At 44.2% G+C, this 24,730-nt stretch overlaps 1 protein-coding gene across 2 annotated transcripts in view; it reads right to left on the bottom strand.

Annotated features, from left to right (window-relative positions):
• Positions 1–24,730, bottom strand: part of LOC110536547 (piezo-type mechanosensitive ion channel component 2) — a 205,856-nt gene that overhangs the window by 100,602 nt on the left and 80,524 nt on the right. For both annotated transcript variants that reach the window (XM_036934820.2, XM_090189325.1), the window contains exon 5: positions 13,878–14,043. In XM_036934820.2, coding sequence (XP_036790715.2) covers positions 13,878–14,043 — 166 coding nt within the window. The remainder of the gene's footprint in view (positions 1–13,877; positions 14,044–24,730) is intronic.

The following is a 24,730-nucleotide window of genomic DNA, read 5'->3' as shown; positions in this document are numbered from 1 at the left end:
ACCATGCCCCAGGAATACCTGACATGATGACTCCTTGTTGTCCCCAGTCCACCTGACCGTGCTGCTGCTCCAGTTTAAACTGTTCTGCCTTATTATTATTCGACCATGCTGGTCATTTATGAACATTTGAACATCTTGGCCATGTTCTGTTATAATCTCCACCCGGCACAGCCAGAAGAGTACTGGCCACCCCACATAGCCTGGTTCCTCTCTAGGTTTCTTCCTAGGTTTTGGCCTTTCTAGGGAGTTTTTCCTAGCCACCGTGCTTCTACACCTGCATTGCTTGCTGTTTGGTGTTTTAGGCTGGGTTTCTGTACAGCACTTTGAGATATCAGCTGATGTACGAAGGGCTATATAAATACATTTGATTTGATTTGATTTGATTGGAAATGGGCCTGCGTGGTAAAAGTGAAATCTGCCTAGCTACATATTTTCCCTATATGTATCACACTGCCACAATGAATGAGCGCTCTGTGCGATCATTCACCGCCCTATCGTGAAATCTCCACAGGGCAAAACAAACAAGTCTTTCTCGCTGGGGAAAACACCAAAGTCAGTAATCTCCTCACTATCGTCAGCGGCGTATCGTAAATGATCGAACAAGTTGCGTTTGACGAAGCCCTATTTATTTAACTGAGGCGACTGCTCACATGCAGCGTGCAGCTGCGGGATTCAAACCGCAATGTTCAACAGAGGAGGCAGCGAACGAACCAACCGCTCTCTTATGAACCTCCTGAGGGATCTGATTCCACCTCTAACTCCTGGCTCTCACAAACAGGCTCTCAGTCTGTCCACAGGCCACACCCACTGTTACATCACTACACACCGTAAGAGGACGAAGGGGGTTGGAGTCAGTCTAGTCATCAGCACTAACCCTGGTAGGCTACTGCCGGTTCACTGTACAGTAGCATGACTAGTTGGATACCTGGTTGTTGATTGGTCAACTTCCGTTTTCAACGGACCAAGGATATTGTCCGTCTACATTCATGCAAACTACTTTGCAATTCATGATTTAAATGTTTCAACATGAAGAGGTGATAATCCTAGTATCCGAAGTCAATCTTAAATGAATGATTGTTTATTGTCAGCGATCTGGAGAGGTTCCAACCAACTCAATGCACCATAGCACACATATCAATCAGGAGCTCTGCCTGGGGCAGTCCCAGCAGTTGTCGTATATATGGCTATACACAGACAAGTTATATTTGCATGTGTTTAGCATAATTAATTCATCATTACCATTTTGTTTCAATCATGTGACAGACCAATACTGGTTCATAACATGCGACAGACCAACACCTCACAAGGCTCTACGCTGAGACCTTGAAACTAAGATATCTTTCATTCGTTCTCAAAACAATGTGGCATACTGCCAAATTGCAGCTACTGATAGTGAGGATTTGTACAGTCAGCCACTTGCATGAACACAGCAATTGGTTTATAGAACAGCACATGAATTGAACACAGAAATGTGTTATAAGAAAGGCACATGTATAACATTTCCGTTGCAGGGTATTTTCTGTCCCTAAAAACCTTTAATAAAATGTTACTTTCAGGATGTGAAAAACTTTAGGGATATTGCAGGTAGAGTGCCGGCGTCTCGAGTGAGGTCACAAAGGCCGGGTCCAATTCTATATCCACAACCACAAGCCTCAGTTTTGTACCTTGGAAATGACAAATATAAACCCCAATGGAAACGCCACGCAAAAAGCATTCGGGAGCCAATCAGCTGCTCAGCCATGTAAATGTAAAAAGAGAGAGAGAGAGAGAGAGAGAGGGAGAGAGAGAGAGAGAGAGAGAGAGGGGGGAGAGAGTGGAGAGAGAGAGAGAGGGGAGAGAGAGAGAGGTGAGAGAGAGAGAGAGAGAGAGAGAGAGCGAGAGGGGAGAGAGAGAGAGAGGAGAGAAGGAAACATGTTCCATGTAAATTTGTTTATTAGTAAAGTCACAAATACCCAGAGGTCAAAGTTAAAGGCTTCTAAGGAACCTATGAAAAACAACATCTGGTGGTCCTGCTTGACTCAGTTGGTAAGACTGTGGTGCTAGTGACACCAAGGTCATGGGTTCAATTCCCACAGGGAACACATACACATATTGAAAATGTATGCAAGTGGCTTTGAACAGATGCATCTGCTAAGTGGTCTATGTTAGAAGACAAAAAACTGGAAGACTGCCAACTAATCTATCAAGCTCAATAACAGCCAATCCATTCATATCCCCCTGCAGCTGCAGACAGAGAGGAACTAACGAGGAGAGCTGTGCTGACAGCATCAGGCTTGCTAGTGATAAACAGCTTTGGTGTCAACACATGGAAAACCAGTTGCTCTGGCTTCCTCATTGACAGTTCATCCAATTCCTCATTGAGTTAGGGCTGATACACTGACAAGCGGAGTAGGGCTATATCTGAATGAATGATGGCATGTGTGAATACATCTTAGCACAGTCTCTCACTCTGCCACCCACAGGGGTGTGTGTACCTGGGTACAGGGTACAGGCTGGTAGTTGGAACTAAGCCAGGGTCGGCATATATGAGCTGCATAAGAATGTTGGCATGTGAGCTGAAATCATAGCTTAATATATCTCAGTGGCTGAGATTTTGATGCAGTTCACCTCTGTGTATAACTTGATGTGTTGTGTATTGTATGTGGGAGCAGGGCCGTACGCCCATCAATATTTCCTCTTGGGTAAAATAAGGTTGATTTTTTTATCTTATCTAAAGTAAAGGCCTTGTTAAATATGTGATCAGGAACATGGCAGATTATTAACATGCCAGCCTAAAGAGATCACACTAAGAGGTGCCCTAGATTTAAGGCAGGGTGAACAATAGGGGGTAAGGGTGTGAAGGGTGAGGGTGTCAAGGGTGAAGTTTAGTAGTGTGTGTGGTCTGATCAGAGTTGTGGGTTTCGGCAGGCATCAGTAGCGGTCACCATTATCTCGTCCCCCTCCTACAGTAGCTTCTAGCTAGTATCAGCTATCTACAGTTGTAACTAGTTCACTAACGCAGCTAATGATTGCTCCATGGACTAGCTATAGCATCACAGTGAGCCTGTACATTGGCAAATGTTACAAAACAATGGTGATGGCTGGGCTGTGGAGCTGTGAGAGAGAGTCAGCCAGTGATCAGAGAAGTATGGTAGTGTGGTTCTAATCAGCCCTTAAGTCGTATAACTGTAAAGGGCCATGCCAGGGGAGGGGGAGGGGCCCATTCCAACTAATTACCGCTCCACAACACGCTGCACACTTGGAGAAAGCACGTCCCCACACTGCTTTTATTAGGGAAGAGTGAGTAGGGGGAGAGAGAGACAGAGCGGGAGGGTGACAGAAGCGAGAGAGGCAGAGAGGGAGGGAGAGACAGCAGAGAGAGGGAGAGAGAAAGAGGGGGCAAGTTTGGATCAGGAGCCCTGTCCTGGATCTGAGAGTCTCTGGCACCAGATGAGGAGCGGTGAGAACAAAAGATGATGGAGGAGAGTAGACAGAGGAGAGGAGAGGAGAGGAGAGGAGAGGAGAGGAGAGGAGAGGAGATGAGACGGAGGAGAGGAGAGGAGAGTAGAGTAGACAGATGAGAGGAGGGGAAGGGAGAGAGGGGAGATGAGACAGAGGAGAGGAGGGGAGAGAGGAGAGTTGAGAGTAGACAGAGGAGACCAGGGGAGAGAGGAGAGGAGAGAGGAGACAGAGGAGAGGAGAGCAGAGTAGAGGAGAGAGCAGAATAGACAGAGGAAAGGAGGGGAGAGAGGAGATGGGAGATGAGACAGAGGAGAGGAGAGCAGAGTAGAGGAGAGAGCAGAATAGACAGAGGAAAGGAGGGGAGAGAGGAGAGTGGAGATGAGACGGAGGAGAGGACATAGGAGAGTAGACAGAGGAGAGGAGGGGAGGGGAGAGAGGAGAGTAGACAGGGGAGTGGAGAGAGGAGAGTAGACAGAGGAGAGGAGGGGAGAGAGGAGAGGAGGGGAGAGAGGAGACAGAGAGAGAGACTCTAGCACGGCCGCTACCACAGAAAACACTAATGATGACCAGATGTCTCTCTGGCGCTGGAATGCAAATGCATTGTTAATGGGAGCAAAACAGGCATCCCGCAGCAACACAAATACGGAGTTTAAGATTAATGTTGCACGGGTGAGGATTTGTGCAGGTTTACATAAGATTGTGTTCTTGTGGTTCTAGGCCTGCTCGAGTCATTTACATTTTTGACATTTTAGTAATTTAGCAGGCACTCTTAATCAGTGCGACTTACAGGAGCAATTAGGCAATTAAGTGCATTGCTCAAGTGCACAACGGCAGATTTTTCACCTAGTTGGCTAAGGGATTCGAAGCAGCGACCTTTTGGTTACTACCCGACACCTGGCTAGTTGGGGTTCTGACCAATGGTCCCTCTAAGCTGCACCCGGGCGTGAAGCAGCCCTGGGACTGCCGCACAGCTACAGCCTACTGTATACGCAAATAGACCATTGCCATATATGGATCTGTGCCATTTACTTTGAACTGGACTGTGTTTACAGCATGAGCGGTCATGAGTAGATGCGCTTGTTTAGAGATTGAAGCGAGAGCTGCATGTAGCCATGTGTGCACACTTTGTTCATATCCTTTGCTAGTTAGTGAGTTATTAGCCCAGTTATAGATCATTTGTAGTCAGCAATAGGGGAGTGATTGCTTCATATAAGAGCACAAATCGTATAGATTTCTGGACATCTTTGAAAAGTGAGTCAGCTAAAGAGCTTTTTTTTGTCGTAAAGGGGAGGTGTTGTGTTTTGAGACAGGCTTGAATAAGCTCAGTAGCCAATAGGCAGAGGTTAGCATAATTTATCTGATTCTCTGTAATAATGGTATGGGAATAATAATGCATTTTATTTTGTAAAGTGGTTTGTTGCATTGTTTGAAGGACAAGTGGATAAACAGGTTAATGTAAAGCCCTGCATGTTTTTTTTCTCCAAACACCGCACATTGGCTGCAACTGTAAGCTGAATGATTGAACCACTATTTCCATGTGACATTTTTATGAAATGCATTTTGTTATAACTGTAACTGTAACTGTAACTTAAAGTGGGTACAGTCTCAGTGTTCACAGTAAAACTGTAACTTATTAACGTGGGTACAGCCTCAGTGTTCACAGTAAAACTGTAACTTAAAGTGGGTACAGCCTCAGTGTTCACAGTAAAACTGTAACTTAAAGCGGGTACAGCCTCAGTGTTCACAGTAAAACTGTAACTTAAAGTAGGTACAGCCTCAGTGTTCACAGTAAAACTGTAACTTAAAGTGGGTACAGCCTCAGTGTTCACAGAAAAACTGTAACTTAAAGCGGGTACAGCCTCAGTGTTCACAGTAAAACTGTAACTTAAAGTGGGTACAGTCTCAGTGTTCACAGTAAAACTGTAACTTAACGTGGGTACAGCCTCAGTGTTCACAGTAAAACTGTAACTTAAAGTGGGTACAGCCTCAGTGTTCACAGTAAAACTGTAACTTAAAACTGGTACAGTCTCAGTGTTCACAGTAAAACTGTAACTTAAAGCACTGACAGCCTCAGTGTTCACAGTAAAACTGTAACTTAACGCGGGTACAGCCTCAGTGTTCACAGTAAAACTGTAACTTAAAGTGGGTACAGCCTCAGTGTTCACAGTAAAACTGTAACTTAGTGGGTACAGCCTCAGTGTTCACAGTAAAACTGTAACTAAAGCGGGTACAGCCTCAGTGTTCACAGTAAAACTGTAACTTAAAGTGGGTACAGCCTCAGTGTTCACAGTAAAACTGTAACTTAACGTGGGTACAGCCTCAGTGTTCACAGTAAAACTAACTTAAAGCGGCTACAGCCTCAGTGTTCACAGTAAAACTGTAACTTAAAGTGGGTACAGTCTCAGTGTTCACAGTAAAACTGTAACTTAAAGCACTGACAGCCTCCGTGTTCACAGTAAAACTGTAACTTAACGCGGGTACAGCCTCAGTGTTCACAGTAAAACTGTAACTTAAACCGGGTACAGCCTCAGTGTTCACAGTAAAACTAACTTAAAGCGGGTACAGCCTCAGTGTTCACAGTAAAACTGTAACTTAAAGCGGGTACAGCCTCAGTGTTCACAGTAAAACTGTAACTTAAAGCGGGTACAGCCTCAGTGTTCACAGTAAAACTGTAACTTAAAGTGGGTACAGCCTCAGTGTTCACAGTAAAACTGTAACTTAAAGTGGGTACAGCCTCAGTGTTCACAGTAAAACTGTAACTTAAAGTGGGTACAGTCTCAGTGTTCACAGTAAAACTGTAACTTAAAGCACTGACAGCCTCCGTGTTCACAGTAAAACTGTAACTTAACGCGGGTACAGCCTCAGTGTTCACAGTAAAACTGTAACTTAAACCGGGTACAGCCTCAGTGTTCACAGTAAAACTAACTTAAAGCGGGTACAGCCTCAGTGTTCACAGTAAAACTGTAACTTAAAGCGGGTACAGCCTCAGTGTTCACAGTAAAACTGTAACTTAAAGCGGGTACAGCCTCAGTGTTCACAGTAAAACTGTAACTTAAAGTGGGTACAGCCTCAGTGTTCACAGTAAAACTGTAACTTAAAGTGGGTACAGTCTCAGTGTTCACAGTAAAACTGTAACTTAACGTGGGTACAGCCTCAGTGTTCACAGTAAAACTGTAACTTAAACCGGGTACAGCCTCAGTGTTCACAGTAAAACTAACTTAAAGCGGGTACAGCCTCAGTGTTCACAGTAAAACTGTAACTTAAAGCGGGTACAGCCTCAGTGTTCACAGTAAAACTGTAACTTAAAGTGGGTACAGCCTCAGTGTTCACAGTAAAACTGTAACTTAAAGCGGCTACAGCCTCAGTGTTCACAGTAAAACTGTAACTTAAAGCGGCTACAGCCTCAGTGTTCACAGTAAACGCACGCTGGAAGTTGCACAAAAGTTTCACAATGCTCAAGTTTGCGGTAAGCAGACCTGAAATTTGCTCACTGCCGAAATAAATTAGAGGGAACATTGGTTCTGACAGCTCAGTGATTAACACGCAGACGAAACCCAAATGAGTAGTGGTGGGGAACACATCCCCCCCAATTATTAATAGGCATGGAAAATGGACCTCAAACTTCAGTCAAAATGAATTATTGAATTAAAGACAGCCAACGAGAGAGAAGAAAGAGAGAGAAGAGATAGATAGAGAGAGAGCTGTGCCCGTGGATACAGGAGCCCAACATTGGGAGCTGAGCAGGTAATGCTTTTCTGTCACAGAGTCAGACAGAGTCAGACATAACACAAACCACACACTCCACTTAGAGAAAAATATATTAGGCAGTGGACATTAATTCATTATTAATGTTGTCATTCAGTCTGGAGCCTTACCTGTCACTGTCATGGTCTCAGAGGCATCCCATACTGTACATGTGGTGACTGTAATTCACCCCGGCACCACATAACTCAGGCTGGTGTCAAAGCAGGCCACCTATACACCAATAAACGTGGGTCTGATTGATTGAAACAGAGGGGGAGGAAACTAGACTGGGTCTATGAAACAGAGAGGGAGAAAACTAGACCGGGTCTATGAAACAGAGAGGGAGAAAACTAGACCGGGTCTATGAAACAGAGGGGAGAAAATTAGACTGGGTCTATGGAACAGAGGGGAGAAAACTAGACCGGGTCTATGGAACAGAGGGGGAGAAATAAAAATGAGTTATTTTGCAAAAGCTGGTCTGAGCCACATGGCTGAATAAACAGCACCACCTTGGAACAGGATGCACACGTGGGTAGAAGAAAACTGAAGAGTTGCAGGGAACGGGACGAAGGTCAAGCGAAGGGGTCTGGGAGCTGTGGGAGTGGGATCAATCCAGGCATTGTGGAAGGCGGTACTCAAGTTAAAGCCAACGAGCGGAACGGAGTCACACAAGCGTGGAGAACCGCTCGGTGGAGATCAACATTTTTTGTTTTGACAAATAAAGTTTTTAACTCACGGTTTCCTTCGCACTGCAAATGTTTTTACATATTGCTTTCCAACTTTCACCAAGCAGGAACGCTTTAAACTGATGTCATACGTGTTGTGTAATTCAAGAGGGAATAAGGGAACGAATAAGCATGTCGTTATTTTGATAGAAACGAGAGGCTCTTAACCTGAATCAAGTGATCAAGATCATAACGTTTACAAGGACTGAACTCAATGCCCTAAAATGGTTACAAGAAGAGTACACACTTTTAATTTGACTGCATTAATAATTGGGTATATCAAATCCAATGGGATGGTACAACATCCCCTGCAGAAGGATTCCTTCAGACTGGTCAGTAACCACATGAAACCACATCATCAGTCAACACTGAGTACAAGTCATAACCACAGTCAACACTGAGTGTACAAGTCATAACCACAGTCAACACTGAGTGTACAAGTCATAACCACAGTCAACACTGAGTGTACAAGTCATAACCACAGTCAACACTGAGTGTACAAGTCATTAGAGAACAGCTGCTCTTTCCATGACATAGACTGACCAGGTGAATCCAGGTGAAAGCGATGATCCCTTATTGATGTCACTTGTTAAATCCACTTCAATCACTGTAGATGAAGGTGGAGGAGACTGGTTAAAGAAGGATTTTAAGCCTTGAGACAATAGAGACATGGATTGTGTAAGTGTTCCATTTAGAGGGTGAATGTAAGACAAAATATTTAAGTGCCTTTGAATGTAGTATGGTAGTAGGTGCCAGGTGCTTTTATACGGTAACTCAAGTTGGAATGACCCATTTATATGGTAACCTTAGTTGGAATGACCCAATTATATGGTAACTAAAGTTGGAATGATCCTGCATCAAATCCAGTCATCCGCACAATCGCTTTGGGTAATATGACCAAGCCTGACAATTTCCTGTTCGGCTGCCAAATGAAATTTCTATACAACCTGTCTAGAGACCCAACCTAAACCCCTTTCAAGAAAGCTGACCCTAACAAATCCCCATCCCCTCGTTTCTCGTTCGCTCTCACTAACGGCTATCTCGTCTCTGAGGCATTTCTTCAAGGCCTACATATGCATTGTAACCTGTGGGTTACCAGGTCTGCAGAGAGAAGCTCTCCAACGTAGAGGGAGGCTGACCAAACCCAGTGGATTAGGAGCTATCCAGGTAATAACACCAAGGCAATAGCAGAATTACCATCAGGGCAGCTGTTCCGGACGACTGCGTGATCACACTCTTTAACACTCTTTCACACTCTTAAAAACATTTAAACAGGTCAACATTCACAAGGCCACAGGGCCAGACGGATTACCAGGACGTGTACTCAGAGCATGCTGGCAAGTGTCTTCACTGACATTTTCAACCAGTCCCTGACTAAGTCTGTAATACCAACATGTTTCAAGCAAACCACCATAGTCCCTGTGCCCAAGAACTAAGTAACCTGCCTAAATGACTACCGACCCGTAGCACTCACGTCTGTAGCCATGAAGTGCTTTGAAAGGCTGGTCATGGCTCATATCAACAGCATTATCCCTGAAACCCTAGACCCACTCCAATTTGCATACCGCCCCAATAGATCCACAGATGATGACAATCTCTATTGCACTCCACACTGCCCTTTCCCACCTGGACAAAAGGAAGAACTATGTGAGAATGCTGTTCATTGACTACAGCTCAGCATTCAACATCAACACCATAGTCCCCAAAAAGCTCATTACTAAGTTAAGGATCCTGGGACTAAACACTTCCCTCTGCAACTGGATCCTGGACCTCCTGACGGGCCGCCCCCAGGTGGTAAGGGTAGGGAACAACACATCCACCACACTGATTCTCAACACGGGGGCCCCTCAGGTTGCGTGCTCAGTCCCCTCCTGTACTCCCTGGTCACTCATGACTGCACGGCGGTTCATGACTCCAACACCATCATCAAGTTTTCCGATGACACAGCAGTGGTAGGCCTGGTCACTGACAACGATGAGGCATCCATAAGACTCCTGAACAGCTAGTCAAAGGCCTACCCAGACACCTCTTTCACGCTGCCACTACTCTCTGTTTATAATCTATGCATAGTCACTTTAACTCTACCTACATGTACATATTACCTCAATTACCTTGTCTAAATGGTGCCCCCGCACATTGACTCTGTACCGGTACCCCCTGTATATAGCCTTGTTATTGTTATTTTACTGCTGCTGTTGAATTATTTGTTACTTTTATTTTCTATTTTCAATTTTTTACTTAACACTTATTTTTTCTTTTTTTCTTAAAACTTCTTATAGCATTGTTGGTTAAGGGCTTGTAAGTAAGCATTTCACTGTAAGGTCTACCTACACCTGTTGTGACAAATACAATTTGATTTGATTTGACAGAGAGGGAAAGAGAGAGGGAATCACAGTCCTGGGAAAAATCACACACGCACATGCAAACGCACGCACATGGGCGCACACACACACACTCACACACACACACACTCACACACACACACACACACTCACACACACACACACACGCACACACACATGCAAACGCACGCACACGGGCGCACACACACACACTCACACACACACACACGCACACACACACACTCACACAAACACACACATGCAAACGCACGCATATGGGCGCACACACACGGGCGCACAAACACACACACACAAACACAAACACACACGCACAAACACACACACACTCGGACATGCAAATGCACGCATGCACACAAGGGCGCACAAACACACATACACAAACACAAATGATGGCTGTTTGGTGTTCATCCAGACAGTAATGTGTTCCACTTATTACACTCCCTAAACTGTGGGGTCTACTTCATCGGCAAGTGGACTACAGGAGCAGAGCAGCCATTGGAGCTATAGCCCCCTCCTCCACACTGACTCTCACACTGAACACAGGGGTGTGTCCTCAGCCGTCTGCTGTCCCCCCTGTTCACCCACAGCTGCGTGGCTTTGCAAGACACCAACTCCCATCATCAAGTTTGCTGACGATCACCAACAATGACGAGTCAGCCTATTGGGGGGGGGGTAAGTGAACTGGCATTGTGGTGTCAGGACAACAACCCCTACCTCAACGTCAGCAAAACAAAGGAGTTGATTGTTGACCAGGAAGCAGAGGAGGGAACACGCCCCGGTCCACATCAACAGGACTGCAGCAGAGAGAGTCACGAGTTTGAAGTTCCTGATTGTCCACATCACAGATGACTTGACATGGACGAACACCACCACCACTGTTGTCAAGAGAGTGCAACAGCGTCTCTACTTCCTATGGCGGATGAATCCCGGGTCGTCTCCAAATACTACTGCTGCACCATCGAGAGCGTCCTGACCAGTTGCATCACGGCCTGGTATGGGACCTGCTCCTTCCCCAACCACAAGGCCCTCCATGCTACACCCACATCAAAACAGCTGCTACCAGACTATTATTTACTATTGCTAATACTGCACAACTTAAACATTTGCCTGCCAAATCAATCCTTCTCTGATAGATGTGCAAACATCAATTGTGTCTTCCTGTTTTATACTTATGTTAAAATGTAGATTTTATTCTACTGAGCCATTTACTTTATGTTCATATTCTTATCTTTTATTATTGCTTATGTTGTTGCATTGTCAGGAAGGAACCTGCAAGTAAGCATTTCATTGGACAGTGAATGCCATGTAGGGGTGGCAGTGGTTACCTAGTAACCTAGTGGTTAGAGCGTTGGACTTGTAACCGAAAGGTTGCAAGATCGAATCCTCCGAGCTGACAAGGTACAAATCTAATGTTCTGCACCTGAACAAGGCAGTTAACCCACTGTTCCTAGGCTGTCATTGAAAATAAGAATTTGTTCTTAACTGACTTGTCTAGTTAAATAAAGGTCATTGAAATAAATGCCATGTGCATATGACTAATAAAACGTGATACTTGAAAAGAGGACTGCAGCTTTCCATGCTCTGAGAGACCACTGCAATGGAGACTGTGTGTGGTGAAGTCTCTGGGTGGATTACTGGGGATTAAAGGAGATTTCCTTGCCAGTTACTATGATCACACCCCACTGGGAATAAAATGAAGGACCTTTTGATATTCTACATGTACCATATCCTGATAAATTCTGAATACAGATGTGTCTTTTAGACATACTGTATCTGATAATGGGATCACTCCGAATACCACGCATGGACATGGCCGGATGTGGACTCATTCAATATCCTGAGAATATGTGACGTCCTATTTTCTCTCTTCGTGCTGACAAATACTGACTGTATTCATCGCATATCTGTGTTTTCTCAGCACATTCCAAGATAGGAAGCTATATTGAGTCCAGATATGCATCTTCTGGCTGAGGTCCATATCCGGATCTTGATATGTTTATTGATATGCTGAAAATAAGGACGATTTCAGGTGTATTTCTGAGTTTTCAGCACATGCTCAATAAATTAACAAATATAAACTCTACATATATTTTTTCATTTACATATTGTTTTTGGATTCCATCTGTATATCATACATGGTATGTCTGGATATTGACTCACTAGATATCCTTAGAAAGTGTCCCATTACAAAGAATATCCTATAGTAGCTCCTTATAAGAAATAAGATCTTGTAAAATGTCAGATATACCCGGAAATATATAGATAAAGATAATCCCTTATATTGAACCTTTTTGCCCAGCGCCCATTACTGTTGTGGTAACCAAACTGGCCCAGGACTGATTACATCATTTTTTTATCAGAAAAGGATAGATGGAGGACAACAGAGATTTTGGAGTAGGTTTATTCATCTACACGACATGATCAAAAGTATATGGACACCTGCTCGTCGAATATCTCATTCCAAAATCAATGGAATTAATATGAAGTTGGTGTCCCCTGCTAAAACAGCCTCCACTCTTTTGGGAAGGCTTTCCACTAGATGTTGGAACATTACTGTGTGGACTTGCTTCCATTCAGCTAAAAGAGCATTAGTGAGGCTGGGTACTGATGTTGGGCGATTAGGCCTGGCTCGCAGTCGGCATTCCAATTCATCCCAAAGGTGTTCGATGGGGTTAAGGTCAGGGCTCTGTGCAGGCCAGTCAAGTTCTTCAACACTGTACAATCTGTACAAACCATTTCTGTATGGACCTCGCTTTGTGCACGGGGGCGTTGTCATGCTGAAAAAGGAAAGGGCCTTGCCCACAAGGTTGCCAAAAAGTTGAAAGCACAGAATCGTCTAGAATATCAGTTTAAGCTGTTGTGTTAAGATTTCCCTTCACTGGAACTAAGGGGCCTAGCCCAAACCATGTAAAACAGCCCCAGAGCATTATTCCTCCTCCACCAAACTTTACAGTTTGCACTATGCATTCATGCTGTCTGCCAGATGGTGAAGAGTCCAATGGCGACGAGCTTTCCATACTCCAGCCGACACATGGCATTGCGCATGTTGATCTTAGGCTTGTGTTAGGCTGCTCGGCCATGGAAACCCATTTCATCAAGCTCCCGACTAACAGATCTTGTTCTGACATTGCTTCCAAAGGCAGTCTGGAACTCAGTAGTGAGTGTTGTAACCAAGGACAGCAGATTTCTACGCGCTACGTGATTCAGCACTCGGCGGTCCCATTCTGTGAGCTTGTGTGGCCTAGTACTTTGCGGGCTGAGCTGTTGTTGCTCCTAGACATTTTCCACTTCACAATAAACAGCATTTACAATTGACAGCTCTAGCAGGGCAGACATTTGACTAACTGATGTGGCTGAAATATTCAAATAATCTAATATGAAGGGGTGTCCACATACTTTTCTATATATAATGTATTTATAAATGAAAGTTAAAAGTATTTCCTTTCTTTGGGCTCTGTTAGTCTTGTCACTACTCTTTAGTGAGTTCCTGGCCTGTACTGAGTACAACATTTACGAGGGTAGGGTGTATGGGTGTGTGGGGTTCCCCTGTAAATCCAGATACGCCAGGGGCAGAAGTTTGTCTGTAGAGAGATGATGAGCTCACCTGACTGTCTGACTCGCATTCGACGTCATGCTGCTGTGATTTGTCTTTCACCTGCGGCTTCTCCTCCAGACTCAGACACAGCAGCCACGTGACCAGGCCCGCCACGAACATGCCGATGTCTGGCATGAACACACGGATTCCGTTTCCTGCATCGGCACCCCGGACGCTGCAGGGAGAGATAGAAACAGGGAAAAATGGTTAGCCAACAACGACAGATAAGAAAAGGTAAACAATTTGGGTACTATTATGTTTACAGTTTTCAGACGCAGTAGCCAACACTGTACTGCTTCATGAGGATTCCTGTCAGCTCAGTGATGATATTTGATGCCAGCAGATCAAATGATAACTGTTATAATTAAACTATACACTTAAAATCCCTGTCTCTACAACAAGGCGATGGTAAACACAACGTGATGTGGTTAACAGCTAGTTTATATATAATTCAAAACATGGGTTTTAGGGCTCATTACAAGGTAGAGTAATCGTTAAATAGTTTACAGTCTGAGTTCCTCCTCTATAAATATGTGGGTGTGTTTCTCACTTATAGCTAATTGGTACTCAACTTATGACCAAATCACCTTCGTTCATATTCCGATATTGTTTACAGGATTTGTTTTCTCACACAAAACAGTGTGGATTTGTTGGGTAAATATTGAGTAAAGGAAGTAAATCAGAGGGAGAAATTAGGAAATTAAAAATGAAAAGGTAAACAAAGAAGTCTTCAGGACATGAATCAAATCAAATCAAATCAAATGTTAATGGTCACATACACACGGTTAGCAGATGTTAATGGTCACATACACACGGTTAGCAGATGTTAATGGTCACATACACACGGTTAGCAGATGTTAATGGTCACATACACATGGTTAGCAGATGTTAATGGTCACATACACATGGTTAGCAGATGTTAATGGTCACATACACATGGTTAGCAGATGTTAATGGTCACATACACACGGTTAGCAGATGTTAATGGTCACATACACATGGTTAGCAGATGTTAATGGTCACATACACATGGTTAGCAGATGTTAATGCGAGTGTAGCGAAATGCTGGTGCTTCTAGTTCCGACAATGCAGTAATAACCAACGAGTAATCTAACCAACCTTATACACACAAGTGTAAAGGGATAAAGAATATGTACATAAAGATATATGAATGAGTGATGGTACAGAACGGCATAGGCAAGATGCAGTAGATGGTATCGAGTACAGTACAGTGCCTTGCAAAAGTATTTGGCCCCCTTGAACTTTGCGACCTTTTGCCACATTTCAGGCTTCAAACATAAAGATATAAAACTGTATTTTTTTGTGAAGAATCAACAACAAGTGGGACACAATCATGAAGTGGAACGACATTTATTGGATATTTCTAACTTTTTTAACAAATCAAAAACTGACAAATTTTGCATTATCATTGCAAAAGAGCATTTAACCCTTAGCTGAGCAGTGTACTGTGCTAGCTTCTTAAAATACACAGAAAATATTTTGTTCCATAGTAAAAGTGTGGGATATTCCCACTGTCCTCTCTGTTACAGCGCTGGTCTGACTAGCTCTGGAAAGGTATGCTGTGGCTGTTGCAGTGGGCTCTCTGGTCCCCTTCGCTTGACCATAAATGTGCCCCCCAACCCCAATTTCCCTTGAAAAGCGTAACTCAACTTCTAAACTTTCATATTTGTTTGGGTTCAAAGCAGTGTGCAGCAACACTTGCAGATGTGATAGAGAGAAAAATAAGAAAAAACCCTTCTGTTTCAGACCTTGAAAGGAAATGTCTCGGTCCAGTAGACCTGAAGTTAACTTTTCAGAGGAAGCTTTAGAGATACATTTTCTATTTGTGAACTGGGAGTAGGAGCGCAGTGCTGGTCTATGGTTGGCAGGACGCTTTCATAAGAGGTCCTGGTGGGAGTACACAGCACAGTACACCCTCTATGAATCAGAGGATGGCTCAGGAGCCTGGTATTTCTGGTGAGTCATAGTGCACCGGGAGACTGTGTGATTGGGGTGGGACCTAGACATCTCTGGGGTGGGAGACCTTGTGGTTGGGGTGGGACCTAGACATCTTTAGGGTGGGAGACCTTTTGGTCGGGGTGGGACCTAGACATCCCTGGGGTGGGAGACCTTGTGGTTGGGGTGGGACCTAGACATCTCTGGGGTGGGAGACCTTGTGGTCGGGGTGGGACCAAGACATCTCTGGGGTGGGAGACCTTGTGGTCGGGGTGGGACCAAGACATCTCTGGGGTGGGAGACCTTGTGGTCGGGGTGGGACCTAGACATCTCTGGGGTGGGAGACCTTGTGGTCGGGGTGGGACCAAGACATCTCTGGGGTGGGAGACCTTGTGGTCGGGGTGAGACCTAGACATCTCTGGGGTGGGAGACCTTGTGGTCGGGGTGGGACCAAGACATCTCTGGGGTGGGAGACCTTGTGGTCGGGTGGGACCTAGACATCTCTGGGGTGGGAGACCTTGTGGTCGGGGTGGGAGACCTTGTGGTCGGGGTGAGACCTAGACATCTCTGGGGTGGGAGACCTTGTGGTCGTGGTGGAACCTAGACATCCCTGGGGTGGGAGACTGTGTGGTCGGGGTGAGACCTAGACATCTCCGGGGTGGGAGACTGTGTGGTCGGGGTGAGACCTAGACATCCCTGGACTCACAGCCAGGTACACTTGGGAGAGCACAAGGTGATGATGTAAATTAGTTTAGAAGGGATGACAGAGTCTGAAGGAATAGAAATAAGTCTGACGTAGTGAACCGGATTCTGTTATCAGTTTGAAGGAGTTCAAAGAAGGCACTTTTGAAAGTGCAGGTAGCCATTGAACAGAAACGTCTCCTCTAGAGACCCATGGCAGTTGGGTCCCTGTGATGGTACTTGAAGAAACGGCTGTATAATCTCCTCAGACAGGATATGCTGCCACGAGCAGTGGGTGGATATTTGACTTTTCACAGGCTTGTTTTGCTTCATGTTGGGTTGCATAAAACTCTAAGCAAATGTTTGGAATCCCATGGCGCTCGCTCAGCATGAGATCTGACATTCAAAAGCGAGCGGCCAGGGGAGGGTACAGACACAGACGCTTTGAACCGAGTGATGTTTGCCTTCGTAAAAATTTAGTAAGTGACAGACGGCGCTAGTTAACACGCTAGAAAAACACATGCAAAAACTGGGTGCCCCGTATGGCGGAGGAAACACAAGCTCTTTAATGAAGCCTCTGCGTCTACACGGTTTGCTTCCCTCTCAGCATTTAAAGGGTCTTTCATCTCAGTCCTTCTCATAAAGACAGAGCTGTGGAGCTGTGAGCTGGCAACATAAACGCCTGCATATGGCATTAATCTGGAACTGGGAAAGAGCCTTAAAGGGGAGGTGATCAAAGTGGCTCAATTAACTGTACAGATTTAGATTGTCAGTCTCATCTCTGGAATGATAGCTTGTATAGCATTGACAATTTACCTGGATGGTGGATACAGAGAAAAGTTTTTACCGAGAGTCAACAGTGAACTGGCAGTTCATTTCGGAAGCCATAACAAAATTCTGCACTAGCTAGTGAGCTAACTCAATTGAGCTGTTATGAGACATTAACTGGCACTGGACTTTAGGCCTTGAGGGCACACTGGCATATCTATCATTAGGAGTAGACTGTGACACTGTGTCTCTCCAGGGTCCCCGGCAGGGCTACAACACACAGAGAAGGAATAGGCAGCTCAGAGTATGGCAAAGACAAGGTTGTCCAAACAAACACACCAAAATAGCAAAAGGGGGCTTTGATAAACATGTGATATGGATTTCAACCTGAATCCTAAACAGTCTTCAACCCAGATCATTTGCATTTACAGTAACTTTACCATTTCAAAAATAACAGTCATTATTTTCTCTAAAAATGGCATATAGTATTTAAGATGTCAAAACGAGCCACATCAGAACTGAAAGCTTCAATTAATAAAGACCTAATAACATTCTGATTTGAAGAAAATGACTGCAATCATGATGACAAACTTAGAAATCATCAAGGATTTTGACTTTAAATGTATTGTTAAAATCGCTTAGAAGATCCCAAAAGATCTTGCAGGACTTTGCTTTCACCTACTTCCATTACTGTACCTGTTGTTTGCTCTACACCTCCAAAGGCCCATCGAGTATCCTGTCAATGCTTGTTCTATCTACGGTACGTTGAGAGCTGCTGGATATGATGATTGTCCTGTGTATCTGTTTGGGTGCACATCCTCACCGCATAGGAGATTACTTTCCCATTAAGGCTAATTAAAACATTCTACATGGGCATGTCAGCACATTTCACGCGACATTCCAAATGCATTTAATTCACATTCCACAAAGACACGATCTGCATCCTCCACTCTTTCCATCACACTCTGCTACAACTCAATCATTCAACAACTTGCATCGGGCACATGTAACGTGTAAATTAATGCACATGTTAACAAAGACGTTGTAAAATTCAATGAATACAATCTTCCAAAAAGGAAGCTCATTCATTCAGTCATTTCGCTACCAGACCACCCCATGAGAGAAATAATATGGGAGTCCATGACCTAATAATGACAGAACACTAAGATCAATGACAGGAGGACGTCTGAGTGAATAGCTTTCAATTCCCGACTGAACACATCTCAACCATCTAGTGGGATATCTGGTCGTCCTGTAATCCAATCACATCTCTCGTGCGAATTCCTAATTAATTACCACGGGCTTCTACCATCTTTGCGTCGAGGTCCATCAGAGCTGAGAGAGTGTGTCGTTCATCTAAGGACATGGAGGAAATGTGAACACAGATCAAATTCAATGATTACGGGCTAATCAGTGATCTTAACATGAAACATAAGGCTCACAGTCTATTTGGGTGCTGTAGCCCAGGTGTAATGTGGCTGGGGTGGGTTTACTTAATGAGATGAAGAAACCTGGTTTAAGAGCTTTGATACCTATACTTTGAAAGGATTGTCTGTAAGCTATGGGTTTGTGCATGATCAGCATGTGATTCTGATCCAAACCTTTAGCCCTGCGGCTTCAGCAGACTGTTTAACATTAATAACATAATCATCAGCAAGTATCTCTCAGCAAATCCAAAATATCATGATTATCACGGGGACCACACACACACAGATAAAATGTGGTTTGGTAACACTTTATGTGGATAGTCTGTGGGGCATCTACAGCTGCTCTTCTACATAATATCGGTAACATTTCAACTAACAATCTACTAACACTAACCCTAGCTTAACCCTTGTTCTAAACCTAAACTTAACCCTTACCCTAACCCTTATCCTAACCCTAAACTTAACCCTTACCCTAAAACTAACCCTAAACTTAACCCTTACCCTAACCCTAACCCTTATCCTAACCCTAAACTTAACCCTAACCCTTACCTTTACCCTAAACTTAACCCTTACCCTAACACTAACCCTAAACTTAAGCTTAACCCTAACCCTAACCATTATCCTAACCCTAAACTTAACCCTTACCCTAACCATTATCCTAACCCTAAACTTAACCCTTACCCTAACACTAACCCTAAACTTAACCCTAACCCTTACCTTTACCTTAAACTTAACCCTAACCCTTACCTTTACCCTAAACTTAACCCTTACCCTAACACTAACCCTAAACTTAACCCTAACCCTTACCTTTACCCTAAACTTAACCCTTGTCCTAACCCTAACTGTAACCTTAGAAAACAGTTGCTTATCAACAGATAGTTTGTTGATAGTTCCATGTAGATGCTCTACAGACTATCAGAATACAGATAGAAAATCCATACTATTCACAGAATCCAAACATAATTAGATTTCTGGAGATGGTACATTAACATAAGCAAAGCTTTTTTTACGAGTGCCAGGGTGCGCGGTGTTCTCTCTTTAGTTTGAGCTTCTGGAGCAGACCATCCTATGGCACTGGTACCTCCGCCAACGTCATGCCACACGACAACACGTCAACACACATGAACACAAACAAATGCACACAAAGCAGGGATGCCAATTACAGCTCTCAAAAGGCAAGGATAAACTGTTCCTGGACCATTGACTCCCCTAGACAATCTGCCACTGTCATTTAGTAATCCAACTTTGACGTGCATTAATATCCATGTCAGACTGAACGACAAACGCCTAAAACGGTTCAAATGTAATTCAATTAATCCTAAAGCTTCTCGACATGAATGATCATAACAAGGGAGGGTAAATGGTAAATGGTTGAATTACCCTCGTCTCATGTAGCATAGAAAAACCTTTGAATGTCTGAAAGCCGACAGCTATGGATTAACACCATCATGAAAACAAAATAATCTTCATAACTGTTTGAAAAATTGAACTAACATCTAACTGTAGACTGGAAAGCTGGGAATTCGTGTGATTGAGTCAGTTTCTGTTGTAAATTATACAATGGGTGGGTCTAATCCTGAATGCTGATTGGTTAAAACCGCATTCCAGCTGGTTTCTATTCCACAAGTTGCCACCGGCTATTTACTCTGTTCCATCAGACTGCGCAATCCACTGTCTCATCAGCCCAGCCAGGCAATTTATAAACTTGAGCTCCACTATAAAAAGCATCTAGACATTCTCACATTTATTTTAGAATAACATTTAGTTTTCAACAGTGGAGATTTGTATAAATGTTGCTGTTTTTCTCTGACATTTGCAACATTGTTTTAATATTCAAATTCGATCTCCAGCTGTCCCATAGTAATGCAACTGACAACAGGAAGACTGAGGAGTCCGCTCTCAATGAGTGTAGACAGCCTGCTGCTGCCGATCTGCTAATCATCAGATGGGGAGAGGAGAGGAGGTAGGCAGTCCACGTGGGTAACTGGAGGGCCCTTTCTATACAAAAACAAAGCCCCGGGCCTATGATTTGTTAATCCGGCCGACCATGCGTATCCCGTATATACGACTACTGAAACTTGAAACTTGGAGGAGAGGAGATATTGTGTCTCCTCTACTATTCAAACGGGGATCACGGAGACCGTGGTCATTTGGCTGGCCTATTACCGTCATCCAAAATTCCATGACCGTCACAGCCCTAGCCGAGACCCCGATCAACTGTTCCTGTGATTTGGGAAACCAAGGCTAACAGGATTATTAAGAAGCTGACAGACAGACTGCAATTGTCGACTTACAGACGTGAAGGCCTCGAGAAGGTTGTGAAGGCCTCAAGAAGGTTGTGAAGGCCTCGAAGGTTGTGAAGGCCTCGAAGGTTGTGGGAAGGTTGAGCTGTTCACAGAGTGACACAGAATGGCCGAGATAGTTCTCCACTGAAACCCATTGTGGTTAAGGTCAATGTTATATGGCAACAATGGTACCCAGTCCTAAATCCCACACTCAAAGGGTCCTATTCAGTCGTGATACATAGAAAGAACGATGTTTTCCACTATTGTCTGTGACGCCTCCTATTTCCAGGAAAGCATTCCAATATTGATGAACATTGGCGCTGAAACGACGGAATTTCCCTCCAGCAGCACAGAGTATGACTCAAATGTCAGATACAAGTGTATACATTTTCAAAACATTTCCAGCTTCCCCTGAGTAGGTCAAGAATGGGAAAAAGTGGAACACGACTGACCAATAAATAAACCAATAATTATGTCTGGGATGGCGAGGCGGCAGAGTCTTGGCCAATGGAGTATAGCTCTTCTTTGTTCTGCCTTGGTCAGGGTGGAGTGTGAACCGGAGCGGAGACAGCACTTTGGCCCAATCCAGAGGGTCACAACACTGGACACAAGCCATTGGCCAACACATGGTCTAATGATGGAACTCAACCAATCACGTCCACCGTATTAAAAGAAGACTGTACCTCAGGGGGTTAAGTAGGGTACAGGTCTGATTCGGTTTACTCTAACTACTTCCTCACCAAATGGAGAACAGGTCTTGAGTTGGATTCATTTAGCTCCACTGTTTGCTCTGAGTCAGCGAGCAGGGGGAAGAGAGGGAGAAAATGCCACATTTCTGCACGTCAACAAGCAACCAGTCACGAATAACCAGATAATACAGTAGGACCCGTTTTCCCCTACTTTTCATACCTCCGTCCATTGCTAGTATAAACACTTTTGGTGTAAGCCTTGAGGAACATGTTTAGCTAACTTGTTCGTCGAATACAAAAATATTAAATATAGCTAATGAAGGAAAGTAATAACATATGACCATGGTTGTAACAGGTGATCCAAACATGCTCATATTCAATTACCACAGGTGTTCCTACCGATCTGTTCTAGGGAACATCTTGTTCCCAGATGACAACATCCTGTTTATCTGGTTTCCAGGTATCTCTCAGGACATTTAACACTTCCTCCACACTTCAGCTTTAATCCCCTGGAAATCCCTTTAACTCGACTGTTACACGTTGGCCAGTATGCTCCAGTCTGTCACTAGACAGCAATTACACTTTCATTGTTTGTACATTAAACAGAGGACATTTGGCATGTCGCCCCTGGGCAGCCCTCAAGGTACAGCGTGGTCCTGGTGCGGTTTGGGCGAAGCAGGCAGCGCACACAGTGTACCACAGAGAGTCTGGCACCCCGCTGAGCCAAGAGAAACAGGGTAGCACAGTGGCACAATTCAGGCCTCATATCACTAGCCTATATTCCAGCACCTGGCCTGCCGGCAGTATCCAGCCTGACGTTGTTAAAGTCCTGGAGTTTAACTACTGATTTGAGAATTATACATTAGCGGGGGAAAATGTTTTGTGACACCTTGTTTAACAGAAATATCTGTGTAATGAATAGACTATGGTGTTTGTGGAGCAGCAGGGATGTAATGGCAAATAGATGTTGGCTGCACTCACTGAGTAGACTTCAGTGGGGAACGAGGAATAAGTCACACTTCTGAAGTGGTCCACCTGCTCCAACCAAGACAGCTTTAGTGTAGCTGAGATGAATCAATCCACTGGTAAGGATATGGACATTAGGGCTGGGATATGCCAAGGACCTCACGATACGATATTATCACAATAATTAAAGTCGGGAGCTTACATACACCTTAGCCAAAGACATTTGAGGTAGCCTTCCACAAGCTTCCCACAATAATTTGGGTGAATTTTGGCAACTCATCCTGACAGAGCTGGTGTAACTGAGTCAGGTTTGTATGCCTCCATCCTGACTGATGTCTTGAGATGTTGCTTCAATATATCCACATAATTTTCCTCTCTCATGATGCCATCTATTTATTTAATGTGCACCAGTCCCTCCTGCAGCAAAGCACCCCCACAACATGAAGCTGCCACCAGAGGACAGTTCTCCAAAAAGTACGATATTTGTCCCCATGTACAGTTGTAAACCGTAGTCTGGCTTTTTTATGGATGCTATGGAGCAGTGGCTTCTTCCTTGCTGAGCGGCCTTTCAGGTGAACCTAGTATAGAAATTCCAAAGTTCAAAGCACCATCATAGAGTATGTGAACTGTTGGATCGTGTAGTATTTAGATGAACAGGAAGCAGACACTAGTGAGCCAGGATTCACCACGTAAAACATCATGTTTCATTCACAGACTAAACAGTAGCTGTTACAGAATCAAACCAAATCTGAAGATATGGGTCAGACTTCCTTCTAAATTTGATTCTATACAGGAATAGGATTCTATCCAGGAATTTCACACAATAGTCAGCTGCCCTTTGAACAATCGTGAGGGGATGTCGATATGATGAAGAGGAAATCGGAGGCGGGCCTTACAGTACAGTAGACAATGAAACAAGAGTAGATGACACAAAAGCCCAGTTTGACTTGAGCATGTTGCATGCACAAAGATCAGATTGCGAGCATGATCCTAAGTTTATCTCCATGTGAAAGGAAACAAAATATCATTTTACCTCGACACACCAACCACCACAAATGTGGTTATGGGGGTTATGGGTAGAAGGCTCTCTCAAAGAGGAAGAGAGGACATAATTGCTGCCCAGAAGCCACGCCGGAGATCACAAAGCTGATGTCACTTACTTTACACGTACATCCCTCACAACAAACCTCCATTCTCATGTGCTTATTCTAGGGGCAAAAGCTGAAGAACATACGCACATCCAGGTACTTTCCGCAGGTCCTGGAGTTGTAGGCAAATTCGTGGAAAACAGAAAGGAAAAGGCTGCACACTGCTGTGTCACGCCCTGATCTGTTTCAACTGTCCATGTGCTTATATCCACCCTCTGCAGGTGTCGCCCATCTTCCCCATTACCCCCTGGGTACTTATACCTGTGTTTTCTGTCTGTCTGTGCGAGTTCGTTTTGTTCGTTCAAACCTACCAGCGGTTTCCCTTGCCCGTCTTTGCTATAGTCCCTGTTTTGTAGCTTCGCGGTTTTGACCTTACCTGCATGCCTGCCCTGACCCTTCCTGCCTGCCTGCCCTGACCTTACCTGACCTTGCCTGCCCTAACCTTACCTGACTGCCTGCCCTGACCTTACCTGCCTGCCTTGACCTGTCGTTTGCCTGCCCCTCTTTAATGAATAAACTTCTGTTTCTTCTGCACTGTCTGCACCTGGGGCATACCTTAACACGTGATATGCTGCTCATGCTCCCAGGTGATAATTATTTATAACAATGTTTTAACCCTTAGTTCTTCATCAGGCATCCTTATTCCAGCACAGTTCAGCTTTAATTCCCATAGTTTTTTATTTAGTTTAGTCGTTTACTTTTTTGAGGGAGGGGTTACAGGTACAAATAAACACTAAAAGAAATGCATACAAAAATAACCCCAAAAATTATTTCATGGGATAAAATGTTAGTGCCAATTTAAAGTTTGGTACGGATAGTCCTCCTACATTATTTCCCTCTTTGTAAATGTATTCATTTTATCCGTGATTGTCTACTTTGCAATATACATTTTAAAACCGCACTATCAATTTTATCCCAGAAGCCAGAAGGTGGAGCCATGGG

The sequence above is a fragment of the Oncorhynchus mykiss genome, chromosome 11, assembly GCF_057628025.1.
Source record: "Oncorhynchus mykiss isolate SJ-2025 chromosome 11, ASM5762802v1, whole genome shotgun sequence".
NCBI classification, from domain to species: domain Eukaryota; kingdom Metazoa; phylum Chordata; class Actinopteri; order Salmoniformes; family Salmonidae; genus Oncorhynchus; species Oncorhynchus mykiss.
This window is presented reverse-complemented; position numbering and strand designations above follow the sequence as displayed.